Source organism: Colletotrichum paranaense (genome assembly GCF_030867605.1).
Source record: "Colletotrichum paranaense strain IMI 384185 chromosome Unknown Scaffold_2.1, whole genome shotgun sequence".
NCBI lineage: Eukaryota > Fungi > Ascomycota > Sordariomycetes > Glomerellales > Glomerellaceae > Colletotrichum > Colletotrichum paranaense.
Genome location: NW_026848960.1, coordinates 2,840,963 through 2,863,869, shown reverse-complemented (window position 1 = coordinate 2,863,869; position 22,907 = coordinate 2,840,963). Strand labels below are relative to the sequence as shown.

Below are 22,907 nucleotides of genomic sequence, written 5' to 3'. Positions count from 1 at the left end.
GCCCTCTCGGGGCCAGCTATGCAAGCCTCTCATCTGGTGGGTACCGTAGTTGTGCAGGAACACGAAACGCACAAAGGATGTGTGATGGAGACAAGGCCGGGCCATTCAGAACGCTGAGCAGGCGCATCTTTGGCGACCCCCTGCAAAAATTCTAGAGCAACGAGTCTAACGATGAGCTCTGCCGTGAGGTGCCATCCACCACTAGACGTCCGTCGAGTGCCGCTTGGCATATCAGTGGTCGATTTGGGCGTCCGTCACACGTTTGCTATCACCAGTCAATGACCCCGCGTCGCGCTTTGAGGATTTGGTAGTGGCTTTGCGACATCGCGTTGGCTAGCGATGACGCAGCCGCCACTAGCAAGAGTTTCTCGCGCGCCTGGACTCTCACGGATCCATATCACTCGTGAGTCTTAGTCTGGCGGATATGTTGACGGGCGTTGTTTCTGGTTTCGACTTGTTCTCCATTCTTTCACGCGTCTGTCTGCTGAGTCGAGCCGGCGCGGGGGGCGTTGGATTGCTGACTGCGTCACCCGACCACGACCCCGCCAAAGCCGAGTTGAGTTGTCTCGACAGATCTAGCATACCAATTCTGGACTGGCCGTCCCGGTTGGTCCAGCAGCTTGGTGACGGCCAAGCATCAACCCTGACACCCCTGGCATTGTTGACGGATTGGCGGGAGCCTCTTCAGACTGTACTACTCTCGGTTGCCTCGATATGCTTGAATGTTGAAGAGTGGACAGTTAAGACAGGCCGTTCGAGGTTGCGATGGCTGGGACTAAGCAAGCCTCTCGAGTGGCCCGCGGCCCGCGGCTGATGATCATGACGGGACAGGGCAGGGAGCCGATATTGATGGTGAAGCAACCAACGAAGCCAGTTGATTCATGATGCTGTCGAGTTTTGCACGGACGGTGGGCGACAAAGTGACATCCGATCTTTCAGGTCCGAGTTGGGAATCCGACCCTGGCAGGATGGAAAGTATGATTGAGAAGAGCGACAAGATTGTCGCCACCACGTCGCGGCGAGGAGGTCCATGCAGCAGGCAGTCTAGTTGAGGCAGTGCTCGGCGTGCATGCCGTCAAGTAAGGTGTGTAAGGCATGGACTATTGAGGCACCACGGAACCACGGGCACGTAAGTACGCAGCACCCATGGATCCGGAGCTGAGATGGGTTCGGTAGGGCAATGTTTAAATCCATGAAAGTAATGGCTACGGGCTAAGGCACAGGGCGGGCGGGTTGGTCTGTTCGGATGAAGTTGAAAAAACGGTGATGCTCTCTCTTTCCACCTATCTTTCGACAGAGGTAAGGCGGGTGAGGTACTACACCCGAGGTACCGAGTTGTCAATTCGAGGCAGGTACGAGTGCTCAGACTCAGGCAATACGCCACGTGACTACTTGATCTAATAGGATGGGATGGGAAGGGAAGGGAAGGAAGGAGGACTCGATGTCACCACCGTCCATTCAAACACCAACCTGAATGTCACAGGCAACCTAACCTGGAAGGCCTCACACCCCGCATGGTTGGAACAGGAAGGCACCAGACCAAGGATGTACCTGCAGATGCAGGAAGAGGAGCAGGAGCAGGATTACTTCGTACCTTAGGTGCAGATGCAGATGCAGATGCAGTTGCCAGCTGCGGCCAACCTGGAGAAGGCACAGTTGAGATGGAGCCAACTTGCATGCCATGGAACCCGAAGACTCTCGAAAGCCAAGTGCCAAGTTCCTTCCTGCCCACTTCCCTTCCATCTCTTCCCAAGTTTCCATCGAGTCTTCGTTGGCAAGGCGGCAGGGGGAGCAAGGAAAGTTGCTGCCGTTGGGAATTGGGAAACGGGAGTCCCGGTGCCCCGTTGGTCAGTCCCGTCTGCACTGGATCCATGATGCGGGAAAAAGCAAATATTCGGCTGTGAGAAGGCGCTCCCGAGTCCCCATTCTCCCACCTCATGCAGCAGCTACCTACTTCCAAGACCTGAGGTAAGTGACAACTGTGTCATAACTCACACAATCGATTCTCATTCTGAAAGCTGCGTCAACACCAGTCAGGATTTTCCCTTCGTTTTCATGGGCCGAGACTCCCGTATCCACAGTCGATGCGGGTGATGATACCATCAGGCAGGCAAGTCCTTACCTCAGCGGTCATCTTGCAGCTTGGTGCCTGCGATAGGCCCTCGACAAGAAACGCAGCAACGTCTAGATTCTGATGGCCAACCACCCAACCTCACTGCTCAGTAACAACTTACTTTACCCAGTCCCACTATACGCCGTCCTTCGTCCACCAATGCCACCATCCACCATGACATCGAACGAACTCGTCTCGCATTAGACGCATGGAGCCCGCCTTACGTACGCACTCGTTTCTGAATAAGGCATTCTACTATGTTTCTTTACTGCGTACCTTGCCTGCTTGAATGCCCACACAGCTTTGTGGTACGTGTGCGGCGTGCCCCAACTCTGACCACCTCCACCACCACCGAAATGTTGACCAGAAAAGTTTTTTCCACAGAAAAGAAAAATAATTGCTGTACCTTACAGGAAACGCAGATGCAAGGAACACCGCGAGATGCAGCCTGTCTGCGCACGCGAGGCACGACCAGCGCCTTTACCCCTCATTCGCCCTCGTCCTCCCCTTGCACCACCCCGCTTCATCCTCACCACACCCTCACGATACTCGGGTACGGATAGATGGTCGGACGGTATATACCCTGGCACCCTAAACCGATGACCAAGAATTCCCCCGCGACCTGTCACTGCTGTTCGGACTCATGTTGCACCAATTCTTGCCTTATCGATAGATATCATCCTTGACGTCCACCTCACTTGCAAGCCAGGGAGAGACAACGCCACGATACTTCGTATGAACGTTACCTTGGTGCCGGTACGCCAGGTTCAGCCTGTCAGATCTTACGTATCGGCAGTATACACTAAATCACCTTGAACTTGATGCTCGCAGGGACAGCGCTTTGAGAGGGACTCGGGCTTGGCCAGGCTCGTGGAAGTCTGCGGCGCACTAGTTCCAGCCTCCAAGCACTCCTGTCAGGATTCGATCCCTGAACGCTGCGATACTGCGGATATGCCACACTCTATCCTACACCTCTGGGGACAAGGTGCATGTGTCAACTCCACGGCCGTCTCGTCTCGTCCAGATCACAGATCCATCCGCCCGGGCCTCGCAATCTGGGATGTCAGAGGCAACCGACGGGAACGCAGTTTGCATCGGTACAATTCAGCCTATGCGAAAGCTAGCTTGTGCAGTGATGGCATGCTGGTTGGTTTTCGACTTTGCGGACCAACAGCAACTAGCACCAACCGCAAACTCATCTAGCTTCCCGATCCACCAGAGTGTATCGAATGTCGATTTGCCGTTAGCCATTGGTCTAAAGCCTCCAACAGCAAGCAAACAGATTCTGCTCTCTGTGCTGCTTCCAACAACAGCCTCTTTAAACAAGCCTTCAGGCTCTTGAGAAATGACCAGTCACTCGGAGAGCTGCGCCGCTTCAGGTCCTAGCTATAATGTGGCACAGAGCAGAGCGTCGTTTGCAACGGTCCAACCAACTCAGACTGTTTACTTTCACATGTCTCCATCCAACCGTCTGTCTCAAAGGTATCCGCATCTCTTTGTTCGCCGCCAATCCCGCACGTTTTAACGGCTCGACTTATCCTCTCCGTTGCTTTCTACCTTTCCGCATTGGGCGGCTGGGTTGGAAGCAGATTGATTTCGCTGACGCCAGAGCTGTCCCAAGATGAAATGTGGCAGCTCTATCGACTCCTCCGCTAGCCATGTTGGACATGGACAATATCCCATTGGCCATAGGAAGGGCGACGGCGATGACTTCAGTCGGCAGCTCAAGTCGCGTAACGAGAGTCTGGTTTCCACAATGCTGTCGGCTAGACCCGCAAAGGCGGGTTCCATCTCCAGACAACCTACTCAGCCGTGAACACGAAAGACTTTGCAGGAAGAGAGACCTTTCCATCGTCATCGTCAATACCTTTTCAGCTTCAGGCAACTACAAGTCTCGACTATGGTACGGCCTTCTTCCCACTAGTCTTCTAGCTGAGACGTTAGCTCTGTGCATAAAATTGCACCAGAGCACCTCCGGCACCAATGGTGCATTAGTTCTGTGGTTCTGTTGTTTGCTCCATGATCCATCCAGCTGCCACAGAGCGATGGATGGACGATGCACGCACAATGGGTCAAACAGCTGCGCCGCAGCACAAAGCGGGCACAAACCGGCTCGATCCCGCGGCTTGCACCATTGGCAACCGACTCGACTCGTTTCTGGCCTTATCATCTTGTCATTATCGCTCTGTGTGGTCCAGGTCTCTACCCATGCAGCCATGCATAGAGTCCAGGTCTCTCTCGCAGCGGAGACAGCATACATTATCAGCATATCTTCCGGTGCACATCGGTGTCGAAGCGGGCTATGCTAGACATTATGTTGCATAACTTGTATGCACCACCGGCGCTGTGTCCCTATTTGGGCATCTTATCATGATCGGTCTCGCACACGCAGATCATCTGCAATAGGTATTTGACCGTCGCACGCGTGGTTCTCACAGCTGGGAAAGTTCCGGTGAGCTTGTGCCAGGGTTCCATGTCCGGTCAAAACCCTGGCGATTATCCAATCACCAATTTGCCTCCGTTCATGCGACCACGCAACCACGTCAGGGCTTCCATACAAATGGTGTTTATCAGCCCCGGTCTTGCTGCGCGCACCCATGATTCGCCGGACGGTACTTCGGAAGAAACGGTACCACGTAGTGTACTCCGTCCTCACAGCTCAGCGTATCCGTACCTTGCATATTGCAAGCTTCGAGATGCTACAGGCCACTCAGTGCCCCGAAGGTGCCAAGGTACGAAGTACATTTCTCTTTCCATACATATGCAGGAACAGACGAACCGTTGCACCCTTGCATGCAGGTACAGTATGCTGGGCATCGCGGCATCCCACAACTTTCCAAGCTTCCTCTCCCCCTCACCAAAGCAACTAATCCCATTACTCAGGCTCTCCAGGTTGGATCTTGTCAAATCCCTCTACAATGATTTCAAAATAGCGAATGGGTATGCTCTTGGCATCAGCGACTCAGCAGCCCGAAAATGCCAGTATGATTATCGTCGAGAATGCGAACAACGTCAAGACGCTCTCGAGTAGTTTCCGACGGTCATCCCACCCACTGCCTAATTCCTTGGGGTTTGCTGGCTTGCTGAGAAGAAGGTCTCGAAGACCAGCATCGAAGGCCCGAAATCCCTCGTAATAACTTCGAGAACAAGGTGTTCTCGGTCGAACCATGGGTGGTAGTGGGGTCTGGCTGCAGCATCCCAGACTACGGGGAACCGGCAGCATAACGCTTGGGACCGTTCTAAAGCCCTACGAAGAAAAGTGGCTTTTCGAATTGTGGGTTTAACAGTCGAATAGGAGCCCGGCTTCTGCGACCGACATGGGATGGCATGGAGAACGATTGCCTGCTAATAACCTTTCTGGACTCGAGTCCTACTGAAGTTGATGGCACCAGGGCTCAACCATATGCCTGCCGACCTTTTCTGGATTAGGCCAGCAAAGTAGCCTAGGCTTGTCAAATGGCCGGGGCTCATGGATGGCAGACCAGGTGCTATCTCAGCGGAGGCCACGGGGAGGAGCCAAGTGCCTGGCTCAGAATCCTTTCGCCACCGTCAGGGTGGTTGGGCCGTTCCTGGCTGCTGGATCAGACATGAGCAAACACTGACACGATCCAATACACCGGAACACATTAAGCCCAAAACAGCCCGGGTCTTCCAACAACCCGACCTAACGTGTGGATTCACCATGTAGGAATATACTTCCGACTGCAAAATTTTCCTCCATTGACCCCGTTTTACGAAGATGTCCCAACACGGTGGTCGTGTTGGTCAACGCCTGGTCTTTTGCGTTGTGTGATGTGAGCCAGACATGTTCACACTTTAGATGTCCACTGAACAACAATCCACACTAGAATATCAGCTAACGGTCCATGGTAGATCAGCAGCCGACCATTGTCATCCGCTGGAACTCTCCGACCGCCGCTTCCCTAAAACTCCCCACCGAGAGCCATTAAAAGCCACGGATGGCGCAATTTCGATGTCCAAGGACGGAAGTTCAGCAGATCTATTCGCTGGTTGATCGAGGAGACCCCGGCGATCCGTCGTTTGATGCTCATGAAGTTCCCAATTGTACCCGCGGGCCCTTCTTTTCTCTCTGGGAAGTTCCCTTCTCCAACACTCCAATTCACCTCCAACGACTTGGGTGCCTGGCTGGTGGATATGGTACTTTGGGCGGCCCGGGTAGGAAGCCGTGGGGTCCCGGCCCAGCCAGTGGCACCGAGACCCCCAACGGCGACCAGGCCCAAAAACGGGCCTTGTTCCGGTCTAGTTGCCCCGGATTTCTGGCAAATCTAGCAAAGGCCTGCTTCAAATTTAAGCCAAGCGGCGGGCCACACCATCTGTCCATCTGTCTCTTGCTCGGCCACAAGGGTCCTCGCCGCAACCGGGCATGAGTCTGGAAGATCGCCAAAGGGACCCCCAACGGGCCCGAGATGCTTTGGAGCCTGGGGCCGCCGTTTAGCCTGACTGTCCTGACCCGACTACCCCAAGAAGTCGATGAGCATATTCACCGCTATCGCTATCGCCAACCAGTATTGTCTAGAGATAACTGCTGAGGCTAGCAGTCCGGTCACGGACTGGGCAGGGGCTTCACTTGGCGTGGAAGATCCTCCGGGATCAAGTGAATCCCTAGCGTCATTGTCAGGCAAGGCACTTCTTACTTATCAGTCTGCCAGCTAACGGCAATAAGCAACCATTGACAATCAGGAACGTTCTCGGCCAAGTCAAGCCCGTGGGGTGCCTCACTATTGTTCGTACGGTCTAACAATTACACTGAACTCACTTAATATTTGCCATTTCGACAGGGAAGGTCGAGTGGATGAATTATTCATTGGGCTGAATCAAGAACAAACTGACTTGGCTAGAGCAGCCGGAGCACTGGATAGCCGACAAGTTTTCCCTTATTACGGACACTCTCTTCTCTTCTGCCGTGGCACGCGTGGATACGTGGCGTTACAGACCGGACTCATTGTCCTCTCCCGGCTGAACGAAGCCCACATACTTTGCAGTAGTTCTGAGAAATCGGTTAATAATGGGAGCTGTCATCCTGAGGCTTCCCGACGGGGCACTCCAACTCGTCTCGTCAGGGGTACCCCGTCGCACCGGTCAATACAAGGGGTTCCTCCGGAGTGGCCAATGGGCATTCCCGCGGTCGTTAGCCCATAGGCCTCCAGGCTCCAAGACCTTCGAGAAGGTTTCAGGGCCCACATACTCCGACGCCTGAGTCCCCATCACGAAGCATCCCGCATAGCCTTGGGTATGAGGGACTTGCCTGTTTAGGGCACCATGGTTATCATGACGCAGCGCCTTGTGCCATTGGAAACAATGGAAACGGAAGACAGATGGAAGGGGTACCAGCATGAAGCAGAGGCCCCAGGTCACGATGGAGCCGTTTCTCATGTTGCATCCTTCCATTGTTCTAGAAGGCATAGCTTCGTCACCACGTATCAGACTGCCCGAGGTGATGACAAGCGGCCATATCATCCGGCCGATCTATATTGGTCACCGACAGAATACGGTAGTCTAGCCGTGGTTTCTCGATGCCAGCCAGTCGTTGGAACTTGTGAGGCGTTTCGAACATTCATCACCAAGAGCCACGAGGTATCCCAGTATACATAAACGTCTGTCACTAATCGGCCCATCCCCATTGATGACTATGTCGATCGAACCGTCTTCAAAACAGCATTTCGACCTCGGCAGAGGATTCTCCAGAAGCCACCCGCCTTTGCCCGGTCAAATAGTACACGACATTGTTAATTGATTGCAGCTCGGTGCGGTGGAGTCCCTGGTGTCACGTTGCTCGAATGAATAGTATTTTGGTGCCCACGAAATTGACAAGCCCGGAGCTCGCCATCGGCACGACCCATTCACGATTTCCAAGATAGCAACGTGGAAGACGGCCAGGCCAGGGTCCTAACAGGCCTCCCGCTTGTCCCGCCGATGGTTCGTCAGTGGTTCACAGCCAAGCGCGATAGGCTCCAATATCTGCACCAGAAAGGCGTCCACCTTCCGTGGGGTCCACGAACGGGAGATAAACTCATTTCCTTGTCTCTAACTACCGACGTTACTCAACCTTCTAGAAGTGATTAGCGTGGGGAATGGGAGATTGAGCGTCCCGGAATCCAACCTCAGCTTTTGTCATCGGTGCGGTCTCTCAGTGTCCGCACGAAGTACTGTACCGCACACTGCACAGCCATCTCAAAGCTGGAAACGGACAGGAAGCCGATGCATCTATCAACACAACGAAAACGTGGAAGTGACCTCGGCCAACGGCTGGCACATCGGGATACCTAACTAAACTAGTGACAGCTCCACGGTCAGTAGACCGAGAACATCATACCGCCAGGGTAAGAAAAACCATGGCACGAGTCGATGCGCGGGTGTGAGACGGCGGCCGGCAACGTATGCTGAATGCTTTGTCCACCTGAATGAGAGAGCGAGATGCGGGTGGTGGCTTGACGGGAGCTAGCTCGCAATACGACGACTTTCACGTGGCGAGAGACAGCTGCAGTTTGTAGCCTCAGGTGAGCGGTCAATGTCATATGCTGCACCAGAAACTTGGAAATCTTCAATGTCGGGAGCCAGTAAGAAGCCGAGGCGCTTCCAAGATATCAATGTTTGCCGGATGGGTGATCGGGGGCAAACAGCCGTTTCCGACACAGCATGCGCGAATATTGTCAAAAGTTAGGGTTTTCACCAGACTTTGGCATATTGGAATTCGAATACGATGAGAGCTGAGGCATGCCAGCTTATGGACCACAGAAAACAAGCTACAACCCCACCAACAAAACGACTAGAAGCAACAGACACGAGAAAAACTTGGCATCCCGTCTACCTCGGACTCGGAAACTTATTGGTTTTCTCCAGTCTCAAGTCTTGCGAGCCTGCAGTGCCCAACTTTCGAGGTCTTTGGCAGCCCTGAAACACGCTGTCTAGATGTTAGCCTGGGGAGAGGCAAAGTTGGAGGGAAACTTCACCTGCATCATGCCGAGTGATGAATGGCGAAGGAGTGCGTTGGTTTCAACTTCTCGGACCTGCATTACATCGATGTGTGGTGACTGATGGGCAGCCTTACTGCGTGGACAAAGACGTCCGCATGGTCGCAAATGCAGGTGGTTGAATACCTATCTGTGCAAAGTAAGGCGAGCATGCATATGGCAACACTCACTCAGCCTATGCTGCAACTTGCACCCGAGAAAACGAACGGCGTGTTCCTGAAGCAGAGATGCGGTGGAGGGGTGGGTGGGTTCCAGCCTTCGTCCGCCACCAAGAAACTCATTGCTTTCCAGCAAACCGGCTGTCTCTCCGGGCCTCCGGGTACACCGGTGTCTTCTTTCCGGGGATTAGGGCGGGCTTGGGCGGAGTGGTGGGTTGCATTTTGCAGCTTGATGCAGGCAAAGGGCTCGCTCAGGCACACGGCGCACAAGGCCGCATTCAATTTCTTGTCCCGATTTTACTACATCAAAAGTTGGCTACAAGTGGTCAATGAGACATCGCGCGAAGACCTACGTCGACGCAACCCAACGCTTAACGCAGCAGTCTCTCTAGTCAAGTCTCTCTCTCCACACGATGTGTGTCGTCGCCACAAGTTCTTGATGATCAGGGCGCCGGGAGGCATGATGTTGCGAAGCAGGGCTAGGTACTCTTGACAAAGTATCGGGACCTGTGCGGCACTATAACTCTCCATCACTGGGTCTAATACCCTCGGGGGTCGCGGCTGCGTGAAAATCATCCACCAGTCTCGCTCGAGACCCGGCCATGATGAAGCGTTCACTCACTCATGACATATTCCCCGAAATTCTATCTTGAGATACGCCTCTGGCCCTCCAATGGACCCTGAACCTGACCACGTTGATGGCTTTCTGTGCCCGACTTAAGATCAGGGTAATTGGGCTGCTAGCGGCTGGCCTGTGATGGCATCTTCCTGGGTCAAAATTACGATCTTCGGTCTCTAGTTGAAGATCCGAATGGGGCTCTGTCCAACTCGGGCGGGGGCGCCATCTTCATGCGGAAGAGGACCTTGCGTTGCAACACTACCAGAAAGCCCCCGGCGCGCGGAATACTGTGTAGAGGATTGAAGAGGGGCACTGGGACACAGAGAGAGAAACGAAAGACACCACCAGTGACGACCTATGCTTGAACTGGTTCTCACCGCTGAATATCGAAATTCGGGGTCGTCACGTCTGCCGAATAATTCTGTCGATCTTCACCCGTTTGTGCCTGGGGAAAGTCTTCCCTTTTACCGAAGACTCAGGAAAGGTGTGTCCTTCGATGTGTCCGAGGTGGCTCGGATGGGACGTGGATCGCAGTAAGACGTACGAGAGTCACCTTTGACACTTGGAAAGCAAACGCTATCCATCCGTACGGTTACGTAGCATGGGAACTACTGCGAGGCTATGAGCATCCACTATTGCTGTCGGCAGTGGCCTAGATGCAGCAGGCATTGCTTCTTGTCGGTCCTCTGCCGCTCAAGGAAAAAATGATGCTCCCATACCTAGTCAGACAGCGGCTGCGCTTCCTGCGTCCCCCGCCCGCTCGAGCAGTCAACGAACCCCGCACATTCCGGTTTGGCCCTCTGTAGCTTTCAGGCGGACGGCAGAAAGTTTGTCTACGTGGTAAGAGAATTTTTTTTTTCGTTATCAATCAATCAATTGTCGTTGCTTTTCTCGCTAAGAAATGTCTCGCAGATGCTTTGACCTTCCCTCTATCAAGAACTGTACGGCGCGGCAGGCAAAAATGAGCTGGGCAGGCGGAGCGCTGGGGGGGATCCGCGCGGTCCACGCCAGGCGACGCTGCGGCTGCGCTGCTTGACTCGATGAAGCGTCCGTGTCACATGCCGAAAGCTCTTGGGACGACACTGACAAGCCAGGGGATCCTCGAGGGGGGTTGGTGGTGATGGATGGATCATGGAGGGGAGGACCTGCGGATCGAGAGAGAGAGGTACCACTGTGTCTGTTCGCCGGTCTAAGAGGTATTGGATTTTTTGACGTTTGGCTCGGTGGCTCGGTTGGCTCGTCAAGTTCCTGTTGGCTTTGTGGCTCGAGCCCTGATGCTGACGCCTACGCTATATTGCCCGGCGGCGATTTGGTACGGGTGAGAGAAGGAGACGAGTCCGGCCAAGATCTAGGGAATTTGGGATGCCGTGGACCACTCGCTCCGCGGTTCCGCGTCGTCGAGGGGATGCGTGAGGTGCGTTTCCCCGGAGAGGCGGCGCTGTGTCAAGTGACTGGCCGGCGATGCGTCCTGGATGGTGTCGAGGGCCCGTCCTGATTCAGTCTGGGTTGGGTTGGCTCTAGTCCGTCTGACCACCGGAACGGCGGCGAGAAGCGGGTTCGCGGGGAGAGACTCCCGGGGGCGTGTGTGTTTGCTCAGGTCGCTTCTTCGTCTTCTTCTTCTTCCTAAGCAACCTCGTGGCAGCAACGGGTTCCTGGTTGTGGTCTATCAATCTAGACCAGAGTGGCGCCCTATTTTTTCCTCGCTCTCTATCGGCGGTGGCGTTTGAATGGGCTGACTCGTAGCTCCGAGACCCTTACGACCCCAACGATGGAACACACACCAGAGAGAAAGAGAGACCTCTTCTGTATGCTGTCGCCCTATCTCTGCAAAACTCACCGGACTAACGTTCGGGGACCATGAACTAGGTTTTTAGGCCGCCTCACCTTTTTTTCGTGTCTCACACAAGAGGCTCGGGGCGGGCCATTCCCAGCACACCACCACGAATTCCGTTTTTTTCTTTCTCTCTGATAGGTAAGCGGGGACTTTTTTCCCCCCTTGGGCTGAAAGACACCGGCGCGCCGGAGGACAAAGAAGCCGTTGAGAGGGGGGCGCGGCCGACGGGGGACTACGGCGACAGAACATCATGTTGGGCTTTTCCGGCTCACTAGGTAGGTACTCAACTCCCAAAAAAGGGCGCCGCGTGGTTTCAGGCGGCTTGTGGGGTTATCTCTTGTCTTTTTTCTTTGAGGGTGTCGTGATTATGTGTGTGGGTGTATGTAAGCCCGTTCCTGGACGAGTTGGGCTAAGATGTATGTGTGTGTCGTTTGGTGATCGTCGAGGGGACCGGCGTGAGAGGACTATCCCGAGTTGGCGTAGCAGGACCGGTGGGAGGCTGGTTACGTTACCGTGTTTTCTTGATCGGACGCGTTCTGCGCGACGAGGACGCGGTGAGATTTTTGCGATTGTGGGCGATGTCGTCGTCGTCGTCGGGTCATCGGTCTTGTTGGAGATAGCTGTGGCGTTGGGTTGGCGTGTGTATCGCCACGGTGTTGGGCACAGACTCGACGAGGCCGTATCTCGTTTCTGAGGTTAATCGGATGTTTTGGGCTCTCACTCGGCTCGTATATTCAATGTGAGTTCAGGTGGGCTGAGGGAATGGTCTGCATGCAGAGGTCAGGGGCTGTTGGTATCTCGAGATGTTGGGCTTGCTCCTGGTGGCTGTGTGGCCGTGTGGCCTCGGAGACAATCGGGACGTTGCTCTTTGGGGAAAGGGGGCTTTCGTTGATTGTAGGTCATCCATAAGTGTATCACTTGATCGGGAACATATAGATCCTAGTGGTGGTGATGGCTCTGATGGCTATTGTCTCTGCGAACCGTCACCGTGCTCTTGCTCTATGGGCTTTGGGGTGTTAGCGACATGCCAGACAGATGTAAAGCGTTCTATGCGTAGGATTCCTTGTGTCTTGCGATGTGTCTGAATGTAAGCGTGCTATAATCATCCCTTCCAATAAGAGGATTGGGAGAAGCAGAAAAGGGTGACTCTTCTCTGATCATGTACGGTCGATGTGCCTACGTACGCCAGAGGCTTCATTTTTTTTTACCATTGATATTAACCTCTGGGCTTAGGCACTGAGGGAAGAACACCAGTTAGTTACCTTGTGTTGTTGGGATATTGCCGGCTTTTCCCCTTTCTCTAGATGTGCGGGTGGGAGTTTTTAGCCTATACCTCTCTTTACCTACTTGAGAAATGTTTTACTGAATCGTGGTTCGCTGCTGGGTGTCGTTTTCATGCTCGCCTCGTTATTCCTCTGTTGTGAAAGGTGACTTGATACACTCTATTGACGATATGATGAGTTCAATGGGTGAAGTAAGAATCATTTCCAGTGTAGAGGGCTCTACAGGGAGACAGCAACTTAGAATGTTTACACTTCGTATGGTTGTTGTGTCGGGACGAGTTGTGTGAGGAAATGATGGCATGTTCGTCAGAGCCATCATGTCCTTTTCAGTATTCATGTGCTTCCCTATGAGATTGAGCGTAGCCATACCTTGCCATTGAAAGGACTTGAGTTTTACAAGCTTCTTTAGGCCGCCAAGATATCCCTCGTCCTCCTGTGACCTTATCTAACCGTAAATGACCCCTAGATGCCATCTCCCGTGGTGTCTTGTCAGATAAAGTGATCTTGCTGCGGGTCTTTGTGTTCCTTTTCGACACAATTGGGTCCATCAAGAAGAGTGTCAGGTACTTGAGGCAGCTATGCCTGGGTGATCCTCGTCTCAATTGGGATTTGAAGCTGTAGGGGTCTGAGTCCTGCGTAAGTAGTCGGATATATATCGATATGATGTCGAAAGAGTCCGCCATTACGGTGGAAATGTGCTCGGCGGAGATCATCAAGTGGTCTTCCGTGATCGACAAGCATTTCATCTAAGAAACGTCTTTACTCTTATGAGAACGAAGCGATGCTTCGAGAGATCTCCAGAGGTACATGTTATTCGTCCTGGACACCACCCTCCGTAACGTTGGCTCTTGGGGTTCTAACGAGCCTTTACACGTATTCGAGCTTATAGCACCTTCGTACAGGCAACTGGCCGCGTTTGCAAGTCGTAGCGTCTGTTTTGATCCCGAATGTTACGTCACGTAATCATTACTCGTATGGTGTATGGCTGAAAAAATCATGGAGATATCGTCGTTGGTAGAGGTGATCTCGACCCCTGATCGTTTGCAATACTGATCTCGACTCTGGCTGCAAGCAACTCCGTCTAGCAATCCAGTCACATAAGATCCGTTTGTGCTATGCGTTTGAGCTATCTTGTATGCTATTGTAGATGGCTTCTTGCTTACCGCTGCTTATCCCGTGACTGTCTCTGGAAATGAATGAGCATCACCGTGGTCGCATTACGAAGTCTCTTATCTGAGATCAATCATCTTACAGATAAAATGCTTCATGAAGTCATCAGTCATGTGTATCCACCGGTATGCAATACTGTCTCAATACCGCGTAACGAATGTACTTCCTGCCTGCGGTCAGCTGTATAAAGAAACGAGACAGAGAAGAAGGAGACCTTTGTAGTTTACGATGGTGCCAGCCAAGACATGGACATCAACAGATTGTCAAGGCCACAGCATATGTGAGATGGCATGAAATTGCGCTGTGTCTAGAGTAACCGTCTTAGAATGAGAAGAGCTACTACGAAATAAAAAGTCTTGAGCGTACAAGGGACGAAATTCCTGATCTCGATAGACTCGGGCAATCCAAAGAAAAGAAAAACAGACACACGGGGGGACCCTTCCTTGTGACAGGGATCCAGCTTGATGACTCTGTGGTGTCCAGTCTAGAAGGATCGAGTTTCTCAGACTTTCATTTGCTGCGTGTATAAACGTCTCAGACTCTTCTTCATGGGGTCTCTTCTGCGAAACCACAGCCCGCACTACCCAGGGCGGCGGGCTCTCATCATGCCCAGGTTCCACGGATTGAAGTCCAGAGCCAAGGGCTCAAGACCGTCTGCGATCATCGCAATGAGCCAGATAGGCTCTAATGCTAAGTGTACTTTCTTCGCCTCGAGATACCGTCGGTTACTTTCCAAAGTCGGTACAGAGACATACCAAAAGAAATATTTTCGCAACGTGGGGAAAGGTGAACAACTGCGTCTGGTTAAAGTGAATTATACAATCCTGTTCTTCGTCGCTATACGCGCATCTACAGATATTAGACGATCGCTCGGTCTTAAGACACGCCATAGAGGGCATCGCTCCAACAGTGACATTGCACTGGAACCCTTTAAGCCTACAGAATCGGCATTGTCATTTTATAGTGGCCTAGGACGTTCCAGATAGTGTTGATGTTAAGTTTGTAGGCGGCCGGGCGAGTAAGACCGAGAGCAGATAGACGTCAGGACGCAGAATTTGTTGGGACACTTCGTGAACTCTGCAGAGTCATGACTTCTGGTGATTCTGTCCGAGAGGTCACGGGTTTTTTCCAGCGAGCGGATACCCAGTCCCCAACATACACATTCACACACTAAACAAGGGCATGTATCTCCAGATCTCCCTCCCTCTCTTGGTTATTATTGACTGAATACTACGGCGGCGGAGGCAATGAATGAGAGATGCTCTTTCCATCTTGGAGTCACTTTGTGGGCTTCTGAAAACATACTAAACCAGTCTGTAAGATCGTCTTGTAGCGATCCTCGTAGTTGTGGGGGAATGGCAACGACGAGACTCGGGGCTGCTCCGGTCATCGCCAGTCCTGACGTCTGGAGATTCAATCGGCGAGAGGCAAAGAAAAAGCAGCTTTTCAGAAGTTTATTAATCCTCGAGAAAGAGATTGTTGGTGAATCGAAGCGATCATTTAGGTCGTCAGTCTATTATTTCCGCCCGACGTGGATTCTGCACACTAGTGATTACCAAGGGTACTCGAGAATCATCTTGTGAGATTGTCTACTTCCGGCAAATGTCTGTATTTTCCACGAGAGTAACCCTTTCTACGGCAAGACAGTCGTTCAAAGATCACCTCAAATAATCACCAGTTAAATTAGCTGAGAAAGACTGCGGAAGTCCAAAGTCACACAGTAGCATTCCATCTCCGCTGTGGTAGGCTGGGTGACATCGTGCTAGTCCTAGGCCGCGAGCGAATGTACTGAAAGACTGGATGGCGCATTAGACACCCCAAGGCCTGGCGATCATCAGAGTTCCTTAACACATCAAGATAGACGTATAATTAAAGTGTGTTTACTGCTGCAAAGGATAGAAGTGAGGTTGTCAGACGTCGACCGTGGGCCGAAGGTGACCCGTATCCGTCCAGCCGCCCCGACAGCCGGTCCGATTGGCGACGGGTAGGACCAGGCTCCGTGCCATCGGCATCGGCGGGGTCAAGCGGCTCCCCCCAGAATTCTAGGGGCCTAGATCTTGGGATGGTCGGCGACCAACCAGTGAACGGTAAACCCCTCCATCCCAAATTCCCCAATGGATCAAATCAGATAAAGCTCTAGAGGGGCCCAAGCTATGTCATGGGGTCCCTTTTTCCACCTGTACACGTGAAGGAGACAGAAACTCGACTCGTCTCGTCTCATTTCTTTACAGCAAGGAACTGCACTTGCCAGCCTCATATTGCTGAAACTTTATTCCTACGCTACTTTCTTTTCACCACCTTACTGCACGCTTACTCCTCTCAACTATCATCCTTTCAGTCCTCCACTGGCAAGGCTTCCCAGGTCGGTCCCCATTACCGCATCCTCCGCCGCCGGCCGAGAAAGTGCGCTAGCGAACGGCGGCATTGCATGAGGAAAACGGCACTAACGCACCTCCATCAGCCGCCCTGCGCGATCGCCCACCCAACCTTCTCCATACCTAAGCTCAACGGGGAGGAGAGCTTTCCCCAAGAGCCAAATTCTGGGCAAGAAACATTTTAGTGCCATTTTTCGCCATTTTCGCCTTTCAAACCGTCTCTCCGCCTCTTGATCACGTCACCAGACCCTTGTTCTGGCGTGAGGGACGCCATCTTCAAACCGCGTTTTTACCAGTGTGCCTCTCTATCTATTCGGTCTGAGGGCACTCGACGTCAACTGCCCATGTCTCGGACGTGATGGCCTCCGCCAAGAAAGAAGCCGCATCGATGCCGGCAGCGGTACCGGCTACTGCTTTTCCTCCTGCACCTCCTCCACCACCACCACCGTCGTCCGATGCTCATCCACCGCAATCCCAGTCCTCTGCGACCGCCTCGCCGAGAGGGTTAAGTAGGCGCTCCTCTTCCTACGACGGACGCTCGCCAGCGTCCCCGCGCTCGCTCTCCCGGAGGCAGAGCACCAACGAGCGCATTAACGAGATATTAGAGGTACGTTCTTCTACCTGTAGCTCCTTTCGCTTCTGCATCCTACCCCATCGCCAACCGAGGATCTGGGACTGTGGAACCCTCTCTGCGTGTGTTTAAACGTGTGTCGTCTACGAGCATGTACATTTCGCTCATCGCTTGGCACCGACCCTTCTGGCCGCCAATCCACGGCATTTCTCTCTGAACCCTAGTTAATTCAACATTGACCTCGCTTCTCCGTTTCCTTTTTGCCCATCCCCATGTTCTGTTCTCCTTCCTAATTCCGGATCATTCTCCCTGTCCGCCATCATACACATTTCCTACTTACACCTCACTCTCTCGCCCCAAAACAGAACGCACGAGGCCGCGCACAAGCCATGGGCGGCGGACTCTCAACAACCCGCTCCGCTCCCGCCAGCCCCCCGCGGCACTACTCCCGCGCGGACGGCTCTCACAATGAGAACGTCGGCATCATCTCCCGCGGCCCGGACCGCAATTACCAGAGCATGAACTCGGCGCCGCACCCGTCCGCCGTAACCACCACAGCGACGACCCCGGAGCTGGCCGGCATGCGGCCGCGCAAGTCGGTCCAGTCGACGAGGAACTCCCTGCCAGCGCAGGCCGAAGAGGAGGGGGAGGACGAAGACTACGATGCCGTGGTCGCGCGGGAGGAGCGGGAGAGAGAAGCGCAGAGGAAGGAACCCTGGTACACGATCCTGCTGTCCAGCTTCCAGAGCATTGAGCTGGAGAACAAGGGCAGCGTGGCTCGCGATCACCTGGCGCTCGGTACGTATTGCGCTCGCACTTTGTCACGAGAGCTCAGCCCATCCGGGTCAGCTTCCCCCTCAACCTAGACGGTTCAGCCGCCTCTCCAACCCATCACGGTTCAACGCTTCTCTACGGCTGCCAATGGCCACAGCGTATCCCTTCATGAATAACCCATCCTCCTCCATCTCCCAGGCAAACGGGGGCCAACTCCCCCGGGCGCTTTAGCTCAGTGGAACACTCAGCTGGGGACTAGGGATTTCCACATGTCTTTCGAGACGGACCTCGACCCCTTGAGTTCGACTCCACGCTATGAGCTACTCTTTTTTGCGAATTCTTTTGGCACTTTCACCTATGAAGAATCATGACAGCCGTATACAGCTCCAGCTAGCCGGGACTAACTAACTCTTCTCACCAAAAAAACAGAACGAACATTCCTCGCATGGCTCCGCACATCTCTCGCCTTCGCCTCCATAGGCATCGCCGTAACGCAGCTCTTCCGCCTCAACTCGTCCCTCTCGACGCCGGGGACCGACGACCCGAACAGTCACACCCTCCGCCAGCTGGGCAAGCCGCTCGGCGCGACGTTCCTGGGCATCAGCATCCTCATTTTGTTTTTGGGCTACCAGCGTTACTTCCGCGCGCAGCAGTGGGTGATGAAGGGCAAGTTCCCCGCGAGCCGCGGGACCATTATCATCGTGTCCATGGTGGCGTTTGCGCTGATGGCTGTGAGCTTGGTTGTGGTTGTGGTTGTGAGTCCTACGAGCAGGGAGCGGTGATTCATCCATCGTGTGACAGGTTTTGGTCTTTATACGGGGAGTTCATATGTTTGGTGCCTAGATCTGGCTGCATATGTTTGAAATGAGAGCGTTCTGCATTGAGGTGACACTTGGGATTTGAGTTGGTTGAAAGATGCGTTATCTACATTATGTCTATTTGCTTCTGATATGACGCAGTAATGAGTATATAATACCCTGATAATACACAACCGAGGATACTGTAGCTCAACCAGCAATTTTCTACGGTGACGTGAGAAATCCGCCTTGAAAGCTAGGAGACAGAGTACACTTGAATGCGATACTATAATGGCCGCGGAAAATCGACAACGTTAATATTCAAGCAAGTCCAATTTAATCCTTGCAAAATTGGGCGGCTCAGTGAGCACGTTCACTTGAAGACGAATTCGCCATTTGAGCAACCCTTTCTCAACCGGCATCATGCATATTTGTATTACATGTCATCTACCATGCCAACCTCTGTCCGACGCGAAACCCACAAAGGGCAATTGCATAAGAGACACATCGCAAGACGCAGGTATCCGGCCCGTTCGGGTACCTCATCTCATCTCATCTCCTGACCTGAAAGCTAAGAGCTGAGTGTCGAGAGCTTTCACCCCTCTAAAACCCCAACCTATCAGATGACGTCAAAAAAGCCGAGCCAGCTGCACCTCACATTGTGGGGAACCCGCACAGAACCACTTACAACAGGCGCAGACAACGACACACACTCTTTCATCTCGACCGCAGCTCCCTCACCTCACTGTCCCACAATCTCAATATCACCACCCATTTACTTGCGCGCACATGAGGTCATGAGAACTCATCCCGCCAACAAGACAACCTAACTCAGAAAGAGGCGCCAAGAAAGGGAAAAAACAAATCATTGGGACCACGTCAATAAAGGGAACAGAAAAGACCCCCCTCCCCAAAATACAAACATGTCCCCCTCAACAGGACCCCTCTCACCCCCCTCCTTCGCAACAACCCAACTCACCCTCCTCGAAGCCGAACTCGCCGCAGAAGTCTCGGAATCATCCGCCCTCGTCTCCTCGCACTCCCCCACGGCCCTCCAGCGCGCAGGCCTCGCCCTGCCCAACCTCGTCGTCACCGCCCGCCGCACAGGTCTAGGCGGCCGCACCGTTCTCGAACTATCCTCCGATCCCGCCGTTGCTTCTTCTTCCGGTGAACTACCCGAGCATGGCCTCCGTCCGGGGGACATTGTGCTCATCTCGGAGCAGCCTGCGGGAAACGCCAAGAAGAAGGAAGTCAAAGAGCTCGAGAGTAAAGGGGCGAGAGGGGTGGTTACGAGGGTTAGGAGGGAGGTTGTTGGTGTTGCTGTTGATGAGGGGAAGGGGGAGGAGAGGGAGTTTACGGGGAGGGTTTGGATTGTCAAGGTTGCTGACGATGTCACGTACCGGAGGTGAGATCTTCTGTTCTTGATTCATTCCCTTTTCAGTCGTCTGTCGGTCAAGGATCAAATGCTTGACAGAGATGGAGTCTGTCAGCTGCGTCACTTGGTGCGAGACTTCACGGAAGCAGGCTGGGCTCTCCGTGATTGACGACTTGTGGCAGTATCACAATGCTGCAGCACCTAGCGGAGGAGCAGACAGGACTAACAAGCGCCTACAGGATGAGCCAAACCATGGGCAAGATCGAAAAGATGACGGAATCGGAATACACGGCCTTCATGCGTGTCCTCTTCGGCCTCTCGAGCCCGTCGCCAGTGCCCCCGGACCTAGCATCCGACCCGGAGCTCGCAAAGATCCAATGGATCGACCCGTCTCTCAACGACTCCCAAAAGGACGCCATCCGGTTCGCCCTCGCGTCCCGCGAAGTTGCCCTCATCCACGGCCCGCCAGGCGTGAGTCTTACTTAACCCCCTAACCGACCCGATGAAAGAAACGCCATGGCTGACGAAAAAGGAGGAAAAAGACGGGCAAAACACACACCCTAATCGAACTAATCCTCCAGCTCATCAAGCTCAATCTCCGCATCCTCGTCTGCGGCCCCTCCAACATCTCCGTCGACAACATCGTAGAGCGCCTCGCCCCGCACAAGATCCCCATCCTCCGCCTCGGCCACCCGGCCCGCCTCCTCCCCAGCGTCCTCGCCCACTCCCTCGACGTCCTCACCCAGACCTCCGAGGCCGGCGCCATCGTCAAGGACGTCCGCGCCGAAATGGACGCAAAACAGGCCTCTATCAAAAAAACGCGCAACGGCCGCGAGAAGCGCCAAATCTACGCCGACCTCAAGGAGCTCCGCAAGGAATTCCGCGAGCGCGAGCGCGGCTGCGTCGCAAACTTGATTCGCGAGAGCAAAGTCGTCCTGGCGACGCTGCACGGCGCGGGCGGACACCAGCTCCGGGACCAGCAGTTCGACGTCGTCATCATTGACGAGGCGAGCCAGGCGCTCGAGGCGCAGTGCTGGGTGCCTTTACTGTCGGCCAAGAAGGCCGTTTGTGCCGGCGATCATCTGCAGCTGCCGCCGACAATCAAGTCGCTCAATTCCAAGGTGAAGCCGCCGGCAGCAGCAAAGTCAGCGGCCCCCATAGAAGACGTGGAGAAGAAGCATATCAAGGGCATGACGCTGGAGACGACCCTGTTTGATAGGCTTCTCGCCCTACACGGGTCATCCATCAAGCGTATGCTCACCACACAGTACCGCATGCACGAGAACATCATGAGGTTCCCGTCGGACGAGCTCTACGAAGGAAAGCTCATCGCCGCGGAGGTGGTCAAGGAGCGCTTGCTCAGAGACCTGCCGTACGAGGTCGAGGACACGGAAGACACCAACGAGCCGGTCGTCTTCATCGATTCGCAAGGGGGCGACTACCCCGAGAGGAGCGAGGACGACGACAAGGACGCCGTCAAGAAGGCAAAGTTCAGCTTGCACGGGGAGAGCAAGAGCAACGAGATGGAAGGGGCCTTGGTCCGGCAACACGTCCAGAAGCTGGTCGACGCGGGAGTGAAGCCAGAGGACATCGCCGTCGTGACCCCTTACAACGCTCAGGTAAGCCTGGTCAAACCAACGAACCCCCCTTCCCCCCCTTTGATTATGGATCTTCTGTTTGGAAATCTTGGGTCCGTCGCGAAGAGCCGCAAGGCATGAAAGCTGACATCGGATGAACCGAACGCAGCTCGCCATTTTAGCGCCCCTGAAAGAACGGTTCCCTGGCATCGAGCTGGGCAGCGTTGACGGCTTCCAGGGCCGTGAAAAAGAGGCCGTCATTGTCAGCCTTGTACGGAGCAACTCCGTAGGAGAAGTAGGGTTCCTGGGCGAGAAGCGCCGACTGAACGGTAAGCTTCAAACGAGAGATGATCCCGCCGGCCGCGGCCAGGCTGGGAAGATCCCAGTATGCGGCCGACCGTTAGCGCATGAATGTTAATGCGTTCTTAGTGGCGATGACGAGACCCAAACGCTCGCTGACGGTGATCGGAGATTCAGAGACAGTCAAGAGGTGAGTCGGTTTGAGAAAATTGCTTTCTTTTCCCCCTTCTTCCCCCAAACCTTCCCCTTCCCTAGTTGATTTTGGGGCGTGCGGCGCAGAGCACCTCTGCAGTCTGCACAGATGGTGGCAGGCTTATCCTGAGACATCTGCTGAGCCGCGTCAAACGTCCAACACCTCGGGCCTGTTTCTTCTTTTCTTCTTTTTTTTCTCTTGCTAACTTGGGTTGTGTCATGGTCAGAGGCAGCAACTTTCTCAAACGGTGGATGGATTTCCTCGAAGAGAACGCTGATCTACGTTACCCGGATTTATCGTCACTTCAAGGGTCCTGAAAGGTCCCTAAATTTGGGACGGTTGGGGAGATCGTGGGCTGGCGGCGTTACCGACGGACCATCTTCCATGCAAGGTCCGCCCCTCTCCAATGTCGACCTTTATGCGACGAGAGGACTCGTGGCAAGAAAGAACAGACGATCTGGAATACCGACGAACCGGCTTTGTCGATGTGGTGGCCCGCCGTGGAGGGGTAGCTGGGATGAATCCTTATGCGATGGGATGTGCTGGTTTCCCAACGATGCCAAAACAGGAAAAGGCTGCATTGTCTGACTTTTGGCGCGGCGTATCGTAGAATTTTGAATCGGCCGTCAACCATGCTCGCGGCCCACCAGGGGTTCATTGGGGGAGGGTGCGTCCGTTGACGCAAGTTGATGGGCGCCAGGGCATGGACGACTTGGGTCGCGGCTTGTCGTGTCGTGTTCGCGGTCCTGGGCAGCGGACGAAAGAAGACGGGAGAG

The 22,907-nt window shown here is 54.0% G+C and overlaps 6 protein-coding genes across 6 annotated transcripts; 5 read left to right on the top strand and 1 right to left on the bottom strand.

Moving 5' to 3' along the window:
- Positions 1-1,681: 1,681 nt before the first annotated feature.
- Positions 1,682-3,316, top strand: CPAR01_02864 (uncharacterized protein; the record flags this gene model as incomplete). Its single annotated transcript, XM_060487151.1, has 5 exons — positions 1,682-1,968; positions 2,244-2,337; positions 2,527-2,666; positions 2,722-2,869; positions 2,945-3,316. The coding sequence occupies 5 exons, from the start codon at positions 1,682-1,684 to the stop codon at positions 3,314-3,316; spliced, it is 1,041 nt and encodes a 346-aa protein (XP_060354479.1).
- A 1,733-nt stretch (positions 3,317-5,049) lies between these two features.
- On the top strand, positions 5,050-5,247 carry CPAR01_02863 (uncharacterized protein; the record flags this gene model as incomplete). The annotated part of the gene is made up of 1 exon (XM_060487150.1): positions 5,050-5,247. The coding sequence occupies one exon, from the start codon at positions 5,050-5,052 to the stop codon at positions 5,245-5,247; it is 198 nt and encodes a 65-aa protein (XP_060354478.1).
- A 605-nt stretch (positions 5,248-5,852) lies between these two features.
- CPAR01_02862 (uncharacterized protein) lies at positions 5,853-6,063 on the top strand (the record flags this gene model as incomplete). The annotated part of the gene is made up of 2 exons (XM_060487149.1): positions 5,853-5,877; positions 5,987-6,063. The coding sequence occupies 2 exons, from the start codon at positions 5,853-5,855 to the stop codon at positions 6,061-6,063; spliced, it is 102 nt and encodes a 33-aa protein (XP_060354477.1).
- Positions 6,064-12,219: 6,156 nt separating this feature from the next.
- Positions 12,220-12,318, bottom strand: CPAR01_02861 (uncharacterized protein; the record flags this gene model as incomplete). Its single annotated transcript, XM_060487148.1, has 1 exon — positions 12,220-12,318. One exon carries the CDS (start codon positions 12,316-12,318, stop codon positions 12,220-12,222), a length of 99 nt encoding a protein of 32 aa, XP_060354476.1.
- Positions 12,319-16,902: 4,584 nt separating this feature from the next.
- CPAR01_02860 (uncharacterized protein) lies at positions 16,903-18,671 on the top strand (the record flags this gene model as incomplete). Its single annotated transcript, XM_060487147.1, has 3 exons — positions 16,903-17,151; positions 17,481-17,913; positions 18,319-18,671. 3 exons carry the CDS (start codon positions 16,903-16,905, stop codon positions 18,669-18,671), a joined length of 1,035 nt encoding a protein of 344 aa, XP_060354475.1.
- A 938-nt stretch (positions 18,672-19,609) lies between these two features.
- On the top strand, positions 19,610-22,076 carry CPAR01_02859 (uncharacterized protein; the record flags this gene model as incomplete). The annotated part of the gene is made up of 5 exons (XM_060487146.1): positions 19,610-20,091; positions 20,244-20,532; positions 20,643-21,680; positions 21,808-22,023; positions 22,068-22,076. 5 exons carry the CDS (start codon positions 19,610-19,612, stop codon positions 22,074-22,076), a joined length of 2,034 nt encoding a protein of 677 aa, XP_060354474.1.
- Positions 22,077-22,907: the final 831 nt, after the last annotated feature.